Below are 12811 nucleotides of genomic sequence, written 5' to 3' on the forward strand. Positions count from 1 at the left end.
AAAATTAGCCTGGCGTGGTGGCAGGCATGTGTAATCCCTGCTACTTGGGAGGCTGAGGCAGGAGAATCGCTTGAACCCGGGAGGCAGAGGTTGCAGTGGGCCGAGATTGCGCCACTGCACTCCAGCCTGGGTGACAAGAGTGAAACTCCATCTCCACAACGACAACAAAAAAATACGAAAAGAGAGAAATGTCCATTGATGGACTTTGCCATATTGCTCAGGCTGGTCTCAAATTCCTGGGCTCAAGTGATTCTTCCACTTTGGCCTCCCAAAGTGTTGGGATTACAGGCAGTACCCACTGTGCCTGGCCTACGGTAGCTTTTTTGTTTTTTAGATGGAGTCTCAGTCTGTTTCCCAAGCTGGAGTGTAGTGGCACGATCTCGGTTCACTGCAAGCTCATTGTAACCTCCGTCTCCCAGGTTCAAGTGATTCTCCTGACTCAGCCTCCCGAGTAGCTAGGATTACAGGCACATGCCACCATGCCCGGTTAATTTTTGTATTTTTGGTAGAGACGAGGTTTCACCTTGTTGGCCAGACTGGTCTCGAACTCCTGACCTCAAGTGATCTGCTGCTTAGGCCTCCCAGAGTGCTGGGATTACAGGCATGAACCACCTTTCCTGGCCCTACTTACTATATTTTCAATTTAAGATGGGTTTATTGGGACGTAACTCCATTGTATGTTGAGGAGCATGTGTATTTGAAGTTTTTTTTATGTGTAGTGGTGCATACGATGTTGTTTTTCTTTTTTTCTTTTTTTTTTTTTTTTTGCGTGAGACGGAGTCTCACTCTGTTGCCCAGGCTAGAGTATAGTGGTGCAATCTCAGCTCACTGCAACCCCTCTCTCCCAGGTTCAAGTGATTCTCCTGCCTCAGCCCTCTGAGTAGCTGGGATTGCAGGCGCCTGCCACCATGCCCGGCTAATTTTTTTATTTTTAGTAGAAATGGGGTTTCACCATGTTGACCAGACTAGTCTCGAACTCCTGACCTCAGGTGATCCACCCACCTCAGCCTCACAAAGTGCTGGGATTACAGGCGTGAGCCACCATGCCTGGCTGGTGGTATTTTTCATTTCAAATTCCAGTTGTTTACTGTTTTTCAAAATATGAAAACAGAAATCTGTGCTGAATGAAACAAAATAGACCTGTGCTAAGATGTAAAAAGGAAAAGTTAACCAGCCCCCATCTTCCCCCTCTTGGTACCCAGCATTAGCACACCAGCCTGTGTTAGTCTAGACCTTTCTCCTTGCTCAGCAAACTTGTAAAATGTATGGGCTATATGACAGTTGCGTATCAATAAAAACAAACAGGATCATGGTCACACAAATGGAGATTTTTGTTGATTTTTACCATAGTAGAATCACACTATGCCATGTTATTCTACAATTTCCTTTTTGCACTTAATTTATTATGGCCAAACATGGTGGCTCACACCTGTAATCCCAGCACTTTGGGAGGTCGAGGCGGGTGGATCACCTGAGGTCAGGAGTTTGAGACCGGCCTGGCCAAATTGGTGAAACCCCGTCTCTACCAAAAATACAAAAATTAGCCAAATGTGGTGGTGGGCACCTGTAATCCCAGCTACTCGGGAGGCTAAGGCAGGAGAATCGCTTGAACCTGGAAGGCGGAGGTTGCAGCGAGCCAAGATTGCACCACTGCACTCCAGCCTGGGTGACAGAGCAAAACTCTGTCTCAAAAAAGAAAAAAAAATTATTATGGCCCAGCCTGTAGTAGTGGATACAGATTGTGCCCTTGTTCTTTATGCATGAATGTTTGTGTACACACACACACATGCACACACACAGAGATTGTTCCACAGAAAGAAGGTCCTATACAAAGCATGAGTGTTTTATTTCAGTACATTTTTTTCTGATTTTTGTCTGTTTCCATCTTCCCCTTGGATAATCTGAATCAGTAACTGCTGAATGGATGGTTCGGAGATGTAAGCTCGTCTTCCTGGTTAGGTGCTAAATTCTGTAAGTGCAGAAATGAGGTCGTCGTGTGAGCCTCTCCAGGCTGGGCCTAGCACAGGGCTGAGCATGTGTGGGGCTCTGACAGCCTAGAGTTTGGTTCTGGACCTCCATTTGTCTGTCTGTGAGGGGTCATGGTGATAGTACCACTTCAGAGGGTAGTTGGAAGACTAGGAGGGGTCGAGTGTCTGGTATGCCTGATGTGGAGTAGGTCTCAGGAAGCTGAACACTCCTCACAGAAAACTGGGGGACTGGGTGGTGGTTGCTGCTGTGCGGAGGAGGAGAAACGGGGCTGAGGAGGGATGCCTTGGTGTGTGATGCCAGCCCTGCCTGCTGGGGATGGGCTGCTCAGAGCCGGGGTTGGCGGGGGGGAGGGACAGGCTGGCCCCCAGGGACCCTCCAGCCCCTGGTGTGTGATGCCAGCCTTGTGTGCTGGGGATGGGCTGCTCAGAGCTGGGAGTTGGGAGGTGGGCGGAACAGGCTGGCTTCCAGGTACCCTCCAGCCCTAATCGCAAGTGGTTTCCTCCTCTCTGCTTTTCCAGGACAAGCAGCTGCGGATCTTTGACCCCAGAACAAAGCCGCAGGCCTCTCAGGTGAGTTGTGTGGGCAAGCCGGGGTGGGTTGAAGCCTCCACTGAGGCAGAGGACCCAGTGGCTCTAGCAGGTGGAGGTAGGGGCAGGCCTGGGGTCCTGGCAGACATGTTCTGCAGCACCAGGGGTCCCCAGGAGGTGGGCCACCACTGCTGGGAGCTCTTCCTGTGAAGTGTGTTGTGGGTCCTGGGAGGGCCTGGCTTTGATCACAGGGTGGCAGAAGCTAAGCTTCCCCCAGGCTCTCCACGGAGGCCATCCTGTGGCTTCAGGCAGCGATCTGAGATTCCCACTTCCTTCCTTTGAGACCTTCACCCTCCCTTCACCCTGGCATGGTCAGCAGAGACCAGCTGCAGAGGAGCCAAAAAGAAATAGCCCCTGTCCTCTGCAGGAAGACCCTGGGTGGGACCTATCAAAACGTACAGGGTCCAGGGACTGAGCGTGTTCTGGTTTGTGTCTGTGCATGGAGTGTGTGTGGCCATTTCAGTTCCGATCGGGGAAGCTGGAACCTGGCTCATGCTGCAGGCATCCAGCCACTGGGACACCGTTCATTCGCCCTACAGAGATCTTGTAGGCAGGAGCAACAACCCCGGGACAGGGCCCTGTGTCTGGCTCCATAAACATTGCCTGCGCTAGGCAGGGAATGTTTATGGAGCCAGACACAGGGCCCTGTCCCAGGGTGGTTGCTGGGGGCTTCTCTTGCTGGGCTGGTTTAGTGCTTCCGTGAGCAACTGGTGGGGGAGCAGAGGCCTGCGTAATGCCAAGGGGGCAGACACAGATGGCCTGAAGGAGGACGGGCTTGTCCGAGGGATCTGCACGAGGGATGCTGGGGGATCCAGGCCCGTGGTCACCTGGGCTGTGGGAAGCCATTAGAGAGTTGTTTTTTTTTTTTTTTTTTTTTTTTTTTTTTTTCAGACGGAGTCTCACTCTGTCGCCCAGGCTGGAGTGTAGTGGCATGATCTTGGCTCACTGCAAGCTCCGCCTCCCGGGTTCACGCCATTCTCTCGCCTCAGCCTCCCGAGTAGCTGGGACTACAGGCAACCGCCACCACGCCCGGCTAATTTTGTTTTTGTGTTTTTAGTAGAGACTGGGTTTCACCATGTTAGCCAGGATGGTCTCGATCTCCTGACCTCGTGATCCTCCCTCCTCAGTCTCCTAAAGTGCTGGAATTACAGGCCTGAGCCACCATGCCCGGCCACCATTAGGGCGTTTTAAGCAGGAAGTGCGATGAGTAGATTTACATTTCTTTTTTTTGGGTTGGGGGGATGGAGTCTTGCTCTTTCGCCCAGGCTGGAGGGCAGTGGCGCAGTCTCGGCTCACTGCAAACTCCGCCTCCTGGGTTCAAGTGATTTTACTGCCTCAGCCTCCTGAGTAGCTGGGACTACAGGTGCCCGCCACCATGCCCGGCTAATTTTGTATTTTTAGTAGAGACGGGGTTTCACCATGTTAGTCAGGCTGGTCTCGAACTCCTGACCTTGTGATCCACCCTCCTCGGCCTGCCAAAGTGGTGGGATTACAGACGTGAGCTACTGTGCCTGGCCATGGATTTACATTTCTAAAAAGAACTTTCTAGAAGCTGAGGAGGCTTATTCCCTGAGGAAGGTGAAGTTTAGGGTCCTACTGTTAGCTCAGGAGAGGAGCTCCCCAGCAAAGACCTAGGCCCATCACAGATACCCCCTCCCCATTTCTAGGACTTTTTCCCCACCTGGGGTCAAGGGCAAACCACCAGGCCAAACCAAACTAGCGGTAGCCTGGAGCCCCAGAGACCCCTACACACACAAGACTCAGGAGAGAAACCCAGTCACATGGAAGATTGCAACTTTTTAGTCCAAACGGTACAGTCAGTTCCATTTTTGTCCAGCTGAAGACCGAGAGGACTCCCATTTAACCAGTGAAACTAGCCGGGCAGAGTGGTTCTGGCCACACCCTGGTCATACTTGCTGGTGAGGCTGGCTGACCGCTTCGTCATGTGGGACCTGGGCCTAGTAGATGGTGGCTGTCTGTATCTCAAGGCAGTGTGGGTGTGTGCGGTATCCTCACTAGGTAGCTTTCTTTGACTTCCAAAGCCTTTGCCCAGAAAGCGGGGCCCAGGCTCAGCTTGAAGGCGCCACGGAGGCTTCCCCCGGCCCCCTTCACTTTCTCAGGTTGCACTCTCCTCTCCAGAGCCCAGGGCACTGCTGGGGCACCTATGCTTCTGCCCCTGACCTACCGGGCATGGCTCTGAGCCAGCTCGCTGGGCCCACGTGATTCTTCCTCTTCTCCCCTCCTCCGCCCCCTCTTTCCAGCCCTCCTCCTCCTCTCCCCTCCTCTTCCAGCAGGGCTGGGGGCGGTGACTGATGCCGAGGTGGGGATAGAGTGGCTGCTATCCAAGGGGCTCCCAGCTCCGTGAAGAGAGAGGGAGAGGATCTGGTTCTGGAGGGAGCCCCCCTGCGGGGCTTTGGGGCGAGGAGACCTGGGAAGAGCGTGGGTGGCTCCCACCCCTTCCAGCTGCTGGCTGGGGCCTGTGCTCGGGCCCTGGTGCGGGGGCAGCAGGCCTGGAATGCCGCTCTCCGTGTGGCCCTGCCCCCCACTTCCGCCCAGGGCATCTGGCCCACACCTGGCTTCTATTAGGAAAACCGCTGCTGGCAGCCAGGGCCGGTGTGAGCCGAGGGGCCGGCTCGAGGGAGAGGCCTTCTGGGAGTGCCTTCTCTGGCAATCCTTCCTGCCTAGTGGGGTGTGGCTGGGGGTCAGGGAGCGGGGCCGCCTGCCCTCCATCCAACCTCTGTCCTCTGTGGGTCCCACCCCACCTGAGCCCTGGTGCTGTCCGGGAGCCCAGAGTGGGCCAGGGAGTCCGCCCTCCACTGTCTTGTTGGAGCCCTGCCTCAGGCGTGAGCTTGGAGCAGGGGACCCTGGGGAGCCTCCTCCTGCTCACACCCCTGCTTGGTTCTTAGACTGCACGTATCACCCTTTGTTATGCGCCAGGCACTTGGCATATTCCACTTCCTCGGAGGTGTAGACCCCAAGGGTCGGATGGTTCTGTGGCTTCTCCAGGGTCCCACCTCAGGGTGACAGAGGCAGGCTCGCCCCTCTGATTGCAGAACCCCCAGGACCCCCACTGCTGCCCCTTCCCTTTACAACTGGCCCAGCTGGGGCTGGGTGAGGCCCTGGAGCCCAGGCTGTTCCGGGAAAGTGGCAGCCCCAAATGAGTGTCGAGGCCTCAGAACCGTTGTCTGGGCGGGAGGAGGCCCCGCATTGAGCCCTCTAGGAATCCCAGTGCATCAGACAGGCCAGTGGGGGGTGGTGAACCTCAGAGGAGGGAAAGGGGTAAGTGGGGGAGTCTTACTATTGAAGCAGGTCCCCTCACCCCAGCAAGGAGCCAGGGCTGCTCCTGGAACCATCCTGCCCTGCACAGGAAGTGTTGCCATGGTGATGAAGGGGCGGGCATGCACCTCCCCTCCTGCACCCCTTGCGGGGCTGACACTGCTCCTGCCCTGCCACAGCCCCTCCTGTTCTCAGAGCCAGGTGGCGGGGGACCCTCTTGGGGCTGCAGGGTAACAGGATGCCTGGGTCCCAGCTGCAGCCCCTGTTCTTGCCCCCTACCCAGGAGAATGAGGAGCTGGGGAGAGGGCTGTTCTCTGAGGCTTGCTGAGGCTGGCAAACGGGTCTCGCTCTGTCGCCCAGGTGGGAGTGCAGCGGCACCAACACGGCTCACTGCAGCTTTGACCTCCTGGGCTCAAGCAATCCTCCTGCCTCAGCCTTCCTAGTAGCTGGGACTACAGGCACACACCACCACATCAAGCTAGTTGGGGTTTTTTTGTTTTGTTTAATTTTTGTTTTGTTTGAGATAGAGTCTTGCTCTGTCACCCAGGCTGGAGTGCAGGGGCACGGTCTCGGCTCACTGCAAGCTCCGCCTCCCAGGTTCAAGCGATTCTCCTGCCTCAGCCTCTCGAGTAGCTGGGATTACAGGTGCCTGCCACCATGCCCGGCTAATTTTTGTATTTTTGGTAGAGATGGCGTTTCACCATGTTGGCCAGGCTGGTCTTGAACTCCTCACCTCAGGTGATCCACCCGCCTCGGCCTCCCAAAATGCTAGGATTACAGTCGTGAGCCACTGTGCCTGGCCTAGTGTTTGTTTTTTTAAGAGAGAAGTTTTCAGTTTGTGGCCCAGGCTGTTCTGGAACTCCTGGGCTCAAGCCGTCCTCCCATCTCAGCCTCCCAAAGTGTTGGGATTACGGCAGGTACCATTGCACGCAGCCCACCTCTCATTTTTGATACTGGCGATCACTCCATTGATGAGGAGTTATAGGGTAAGGGGTGGGCCACTGACGCCCTCCCTCACCTGGGGGCTTCCTGTGGTCTCTGGGCAAACTGAGCTAGGTGTACCCACAGTGGGGAGTGGCTGGGCACAGCCAAAGCTCTTACCTGGAACTCCGAAGGCTGAGCTGAACGCTCCAGGGAGCAAGAGCTGGCCCAGGATGTTTGCTGGAAACCAGAGCATTTCTGGGGCAGCTGCGGTCCTGGGCGGCTGCTCCTCCCTTCCCTGCTGCCTCCTAGCTGCGACTTTGTGCAAGCCTCATCACCACTCTGAGCCTCACGTCCGTCTTGTGCAGGTGGAGGAGACAGCTGGGGCCGGGCCACTTTGCACCATGGCTTCCTCTCTCTGTGCCTTTGGCTTCCCACATGTGAATTAAATGGAAGGGGGGAGATACAGGCCAAGGGTGTCCCACCCCTAGCCTTAGCCTGTGCCCCTAGGTGAAAAGTGCTCAGTGGTAGCTCCTGGGGGACCCTGCAGCTTGGCCCAGCCTCCACCTCCCTCGTCTCCACGTGCTGGCTGAGCGGGTCTCTCTGCTTCCAGTTTCCAACTCTTTGCAGATGCCAGTTTCCATACCTGGCTCACGCCTGTCAACCCTCCCAACCTAGCGGGAATGACGCTAGGTCTTCCCTCACTTACACTCTGACAGTACCCTGCTATCACCTGTGAGACATGCACACTTGACACGTTTCAGACACAATCCTGGGCCTTCTACAAGCGTTCCCTCTTACTCCTTGTGGCCATCTTCAAAAGTAGGTCCTTCAGCACCATAGGAAAGGTTAAAAAAAAAAAGTAAATTCTGTTACAGTGCTTTTTACAGACATGGAAACTGAGGCACAAAGCCAGTGACTGACCCACCATGGGAGGTGGCCAAGCTGGGGCTCTCCTGGGTCCACCTCCAGAGCTTCCTCCCCTAACACCATGCGGCTCCCCCATGGCATGCACAGTCACATGGAATGACACACTGATTTCTTTTTGGCCTACATCTGCCTCCCGGATGTGTTTATTCCAGGGGTACGGGGACTTTTCCCATTTTGTTCACCATGTCATCTAGAATAGTGTGTGGCTCAAATATCCGTATGACGAGAGAACAGATGAGTGAGGGGCACTGCTTCCCCCCAGCACCTGTCCTCTATCTGAGAACCATCCGGCCCCACCGCCAGCTCCTAGCACAGTTCTGGCCCCTGGGAGGCCTTGTGTGTTTCTTGAATGAATGACTTTTGGACAAGCTAAGAACCACCTGGTGGGCTGCACACACACAGATAATTGCACTCCAAACACCAACGAGAGGGCAGGAGCCTGAATGACACTGTGACCCTCTCCAGGTGTTGAGGGCAGGGCTGGCCAATGGCTGGACCCTTGTCCTGACCTGATATCGCCTCTTACGTGGAGAGAGGGCAGTGGGGCCTTGGTTCTCAGGCTCCAGCCCCAACTTCCTGTGCTGGCCACAGCCTGGTGGGAAGGGAACAGTGAGAAAAGCCCCTCGAAGGACGGGACCTGGAGCCGTTTCCGATGGTCTCCCACGCTGGAGTCAGCCTCCACGGGCTGGGGAGGGGGCCCTGGGCCAGCTCCTCGCAGGCTGCTTCCCTCCCTCATTCATTCCCAAGGAGATCGTGGGAAGCTTGGGGGAAGCTGGCCGTGGTTTGGGGTGAGCTATTTTTGGTAACAGGGTCCTTCGTCTCAGGCTCCAGGGGCCAGGGTGACTGGGAGGAGCTGTTTGCATTTCCTCTGGCCCCTTCAGCTCCCCACTGCCAGGGCCCAGGAGGACAGGGCCCCACCCACCATGTGAGCTTCCCTCTCCTCCCAGGGGCTGGGAGCCTTCCTGCTGGCAGCTCCAGCACCTCGGGGGGGCCAGGAGAGGCACTACTTGGCGCTCTCTGGATGTTGCCCAGAGGTGGGTCCTAGGCCCTGCCTCTTGCCTGGGGCGGCCGCAGTGATCCTCAAAATCCCCCGATTTACACGGCGCTTTGCCACAAGCCCTGCCCTTCCACATGGCAACAGCCCTGGGAAGCGGGTGGCACTGCACTGTGAGCCCCTTACACAAGCGAGAGAAATGAGGCATTGAGAGAGTGTGGCGTCCCCAGGATCACACAGCTCTTAGGGGCAAGAAAGTGCCAGTGCCTTTAGCCCCTGGTGCCGCAGGGAAGGGGCCTGGAGCTGGGGAGCGAGGTAGCCCTCTCCTTGGGAGGAGGGACACTTGGGAGGAGTGGCCAGGTTGGCCTCTGGGTGCAGAGCTCCCCTCAGCTGGGGCAGAGGCGGGGCTGATCCCTGGGGTGCTTCGGAGACCACCCTTGGTCCCAGTGGGGACGTGGAGAAGGACTCAGCCCTTCCCACCCTCTGTGAGGCCTTCAGGCAGGTGGGCAGCAGAAGTTCCCTAGCTTAGGCCCATTCCAGGGGGCCCCACCCACCAGCAGGGGCCCTGGGGGCTCAGGTCCACCTCTTGCCTCCTGCAGAGCACGCAGGCCCATGAGAACAGCAGGGATAGCCGGCTGGCATGGATGGGCACCTGGGAGCACCTTGTGTCTACTGGATTCAACCAGGTAGGGGGTTCCTCCTGGAGGAGCAGGGCATGGCCAGGTGGGGACGTGTCCAGCCCTTCGGGCAGGGACGAAGCCAATGGGAGGCGGGGGACCGAGGGCCAGTTCCAGGCCTGTCCATATACGGCCTGGCTATGCGGCCGGGTCTCAGAGCCTCAGGGGACTGATGGCTGCTGAAAACTGGCAGATTCCATTTGTAATAGCTCAGCCTGACCCCAGGAGCCATAGTGGCCCCACAGGGACCCGAGTCCACGGAGGGAACCGCCCCTCATCTTTTGTCACCTAAGAGTTCTTAAAGGGGCAGAACATGAAAACCCAAACTTTCTTTCCCAGGGGTGACTCCCACCCCCACTCCAAGTCCTGCTCTGGGGCAGGTGCCCCGTGTCAGGCTGTACCCTCAGGCGCTGGGTTCCCTGGGAGCCCCCAGGCGGGGCTGGGGACAGGCCACTCTGAGCCCCTCTCTCGCCCTCCCTGCAGATGCGTGAACACGAAGTGAAGCTGTGGGACACGCGGTTCTTCTCCAGCGCCCTAGCCTCCCTCACCTTGGACACCTCGCTTGGGTAGGAGCTGCGTCACGTGGATGGGCTGGGGGTCCTGATGACCCAGGGCGCCGCAGGCGAGGGCACCTGATCCGGCCTGTCAGTGAGGCGGGCTGATCTCCGGGGTGTTCTGGGGTACCTGATCTGGGCTGCAAGGCCTTGCAACAGACACCTGGCCCTGTACCCCCGGAGCTTCCAGACGTCATGAGCAGCAGGTGCTCAGGTGCCCCTCTGGCCCCTGGTAGCAGAGTGGGCCCTTGGTCACCAGAGGTTTCGTGGCTGGGGGTTGACCCAGGTATCCTTGGCATTCAGGGAGAGGGTGTGATCCGGAAGTGCAAGAATACGCTTCATTTTTCTGTGGATGTTCTGGCAGGGCTGAAGCCCAGGGAGGCTCCAGGCTATGATAGGAGGGTGGACGTGGGCATTGTTGGACAGCCTGGCAGTTTGGAGGTGGAGGTGGAGGTGGAGGTGGAGGTGGGCCTTGGCTTATGCGGCCCACTGAGGTTTATGTGGCCTACTCCGCACCAGCCACGTGGCTGTCCTGTTCTATCCTGAGGTGTGTCCCCAGGTGGAGCTGGTGCCCAGGCAGCCTGGGGGGGCTCCAGGTGCACCTCATCCTTCCATCTGCCCCCAGAAGTGTGTGGAGAGGGCTTTTGGCAGTGCCTGGCGGGGTCCTGGCCAGGCACAGTCAGCTGTGTGCAGAGATGGCGTTGGCCCCTGCAGCTCAGGAGCCAGACACCAGGAGGCCCAGGGCAAGCATTTATGAGTGACTCATCTGTTCAGACCACCCACAACACAGCTGGGGAGACTGAGGCTGGGGGGGGTGTTCAGAGACGTAGCCAGGCAGGGCCGGGGTGGAGAGACAGGGACTCCATCCACCTTCTGAAGCTTCAACTGTGACTCACGAGGGCCTTGCTGGAATCCACAGGCAGGGGGATCCGAGAACGTCAGAGCCAGGAAAGGGGTGGTCCTTGGCAAGCTTATTCATTCTTCCATTGCATAACTGAGGAAACTAAGTCACAGGCAACAGTGACCTGTCCAGGCTCTGGGAGCAGCAAGGGTATGTGTCTGGGGGTAAGGAAGGCTGCGGGATCTTCCGGGGAATCCCCAAAAGAGCTCCCACCTGAGTACCAGTGAGAGCTCCTGCCAAGGGCTTCCCCGGGCTGAGAGCCGCCCAGAGGAGAGGTAGGGGTCAGGGTGACAGTGACGCCCTTTCCTACCCTCTCACACCCAGGGAGGGGCTGAGAAGCTGGCAAGGCCCATTTTACAGATGAGGGAGGCAAAAGTGAGCAAGATTCAGCACCTTCCCTGAAGCCATATGGAGGGTAAGAGGCAGAGTCAGGGCTGCCCTCAGCCTCCTGCCTGCTCTGGGCATTGGGGATTCAGGGAGGAGTCAGTGGGACTCGCCCCGCCTTGAGGAGTCAGAGCTCCCGGGCCTTCAGACTCCACGTATAGGATCTGGCCCCATGTCCCCCATCCCGGGCCCGGAGCTGCCTGTCATCTTGTCTTCTAGACCTTCCTAGGTCAGACAGCCCCTTCCCTGCAGGGCCCCCAGCAGAGGCATTGGTGTGAAGGGACCTGGCACCAGTCACTTCCACCCACCACTTCCTGCCTTCCAGGCTCCGCCCCCAGTGACAGGGTCCCCATCCCCTGCAAGCATCTCCTGCCCAGCCCCAGTGTGGCCTCTGTTAATGATGCCCAGACCTCACGGTGCCACTGGCCAAGGCTGACCCTGTAATTACCACAGTTAAGAATAGCCTCGAAGGACCAGTGAGGACTGGAATTTCTCAAATCACTCCCAGATGGGTGGCCAGGCCAGGGTCCTCTCCCCTTTGCCCCCGAGCCCTAGCCCCTGCTCTGCCAGCCCCCATGAAGCTGGTGGATGCCAAGGATGTGTGCCAGCACCCTGTTGTTCTGAGAGGTGGCAGGTCCCCTGCACCCCCAGGCGTCCTGGAAGCTGAAGCCCCCCACTAACTCCCTGGCGTGCCGGGGCCTCTGAGCGAATCTGGGCTGAGCATGGAAAGTCTGGAGTGTCATCTGTGGGCACGGCTAATGGGGAGGTTGGCAGCTGCATCCACGCCACCACCCTCGAGTTCTTCTGTTTTACAGATTTTCCATCTTGGCTTGGGCAGAACAGTGTGTGCCCTTATGAGAGCTAGAGGAGGCCAGGGCTCGTGCACATACCCCGTCCCCTTCTCATCCTCACCCAGGGGACTCTGCTGTGATCCCACCTATGCCCTTCCCCTGACATTCGCGGAGTATCTGAGGGGAAGCTGGCCACAGTGAGAGGAGCAGGGGCTGGGAGCCAGGCCAGCCTCGAACACCAAGGTCCTGTCTGTGCTCAGGCAGCGTCCACCGAGGGCTGCCCAGCACTTTGTGTGCCTGGCACCATGCTTGGCGCAGGGTGGAGGTGGGGGGATAACGAGAGGGACCAGCAGCCTGCACCGAAGGAACAGCTCATGCTTTGGTCTTGGAGACGCAGAGATGCACCTGTCTTGGGTGCCACGCTTCTGGGTGTGAATTGAGCGGGGATGAGTGTGTGAACGCCTGTGAGGGGGCTGGGTGAACTCTATCACCCCCTACCCCCATAGAAGTAGGGTCTATTGCTTCTGTAGCTCACAGTGGCCCTAAGCCCTCCCACGTGGCCGGCAGCCCCATCCGTGGCTGGGGAGCAGGTGCTGGGGTCTTGTCTCCACTTACTGTGAGCACGTTGTCTTCCCTCCCTGTGGCCGCTCCTTTTCAATAGACGAGGTCGCCGGGCATGAAACAAGAGCATGTGTCGCCCACATGGCCCAGGGCCTGCTGCAGTCAGCACCTGTTGATGGGGGCTCGCACACGCCCACATCTGCCCCTGGTCCCTGGCCTAGAGTCGGGGGGCTTGTCCCGGGTCGA

At 57.7% G+C, this 12811-nt stretch overlaps 1 protein-coding gene across 1 annotated transcript in view; it reads left to right on the forward strand.

Annotated features, from left to right (window-relative positions):
* LOC100600175 (coronin-7) overlaps nt 1-12811 on the forward strand; it is a 61523-nt gene that overhangs the window by 17805 nt on the left and 30907 nt on the right. The window contains exons 7-9 of the mRNA XM_030799120.1: nt 2508-2558; nt 9297-9383; nt 9858-9940. Coding sequence (XP_030654980.1) covers nt 2508-2558; nt 9297-9383; nt 9858-9940 — 221 coding nt within the window. The remainder of the gene's footprint in view (nt 1-2507; nt 2559-9296; nt 9384-9857; nt 9941-12811) is intronic.

The sequence above is a fragment of the Nomascus leucogenys genome, chromosome 18 (assembly GCF_006542625.1).
Source record: "Nomascus leucogenys isolate Asia chromosome 18, Asia_NLE_v1, whole genome shotgun sequence".
NCBI lineage: Eukaryota > Metazoa > Chordata > Mammalia > Primates > Hylobatidae > Nomascus > Nomascus leucogenys.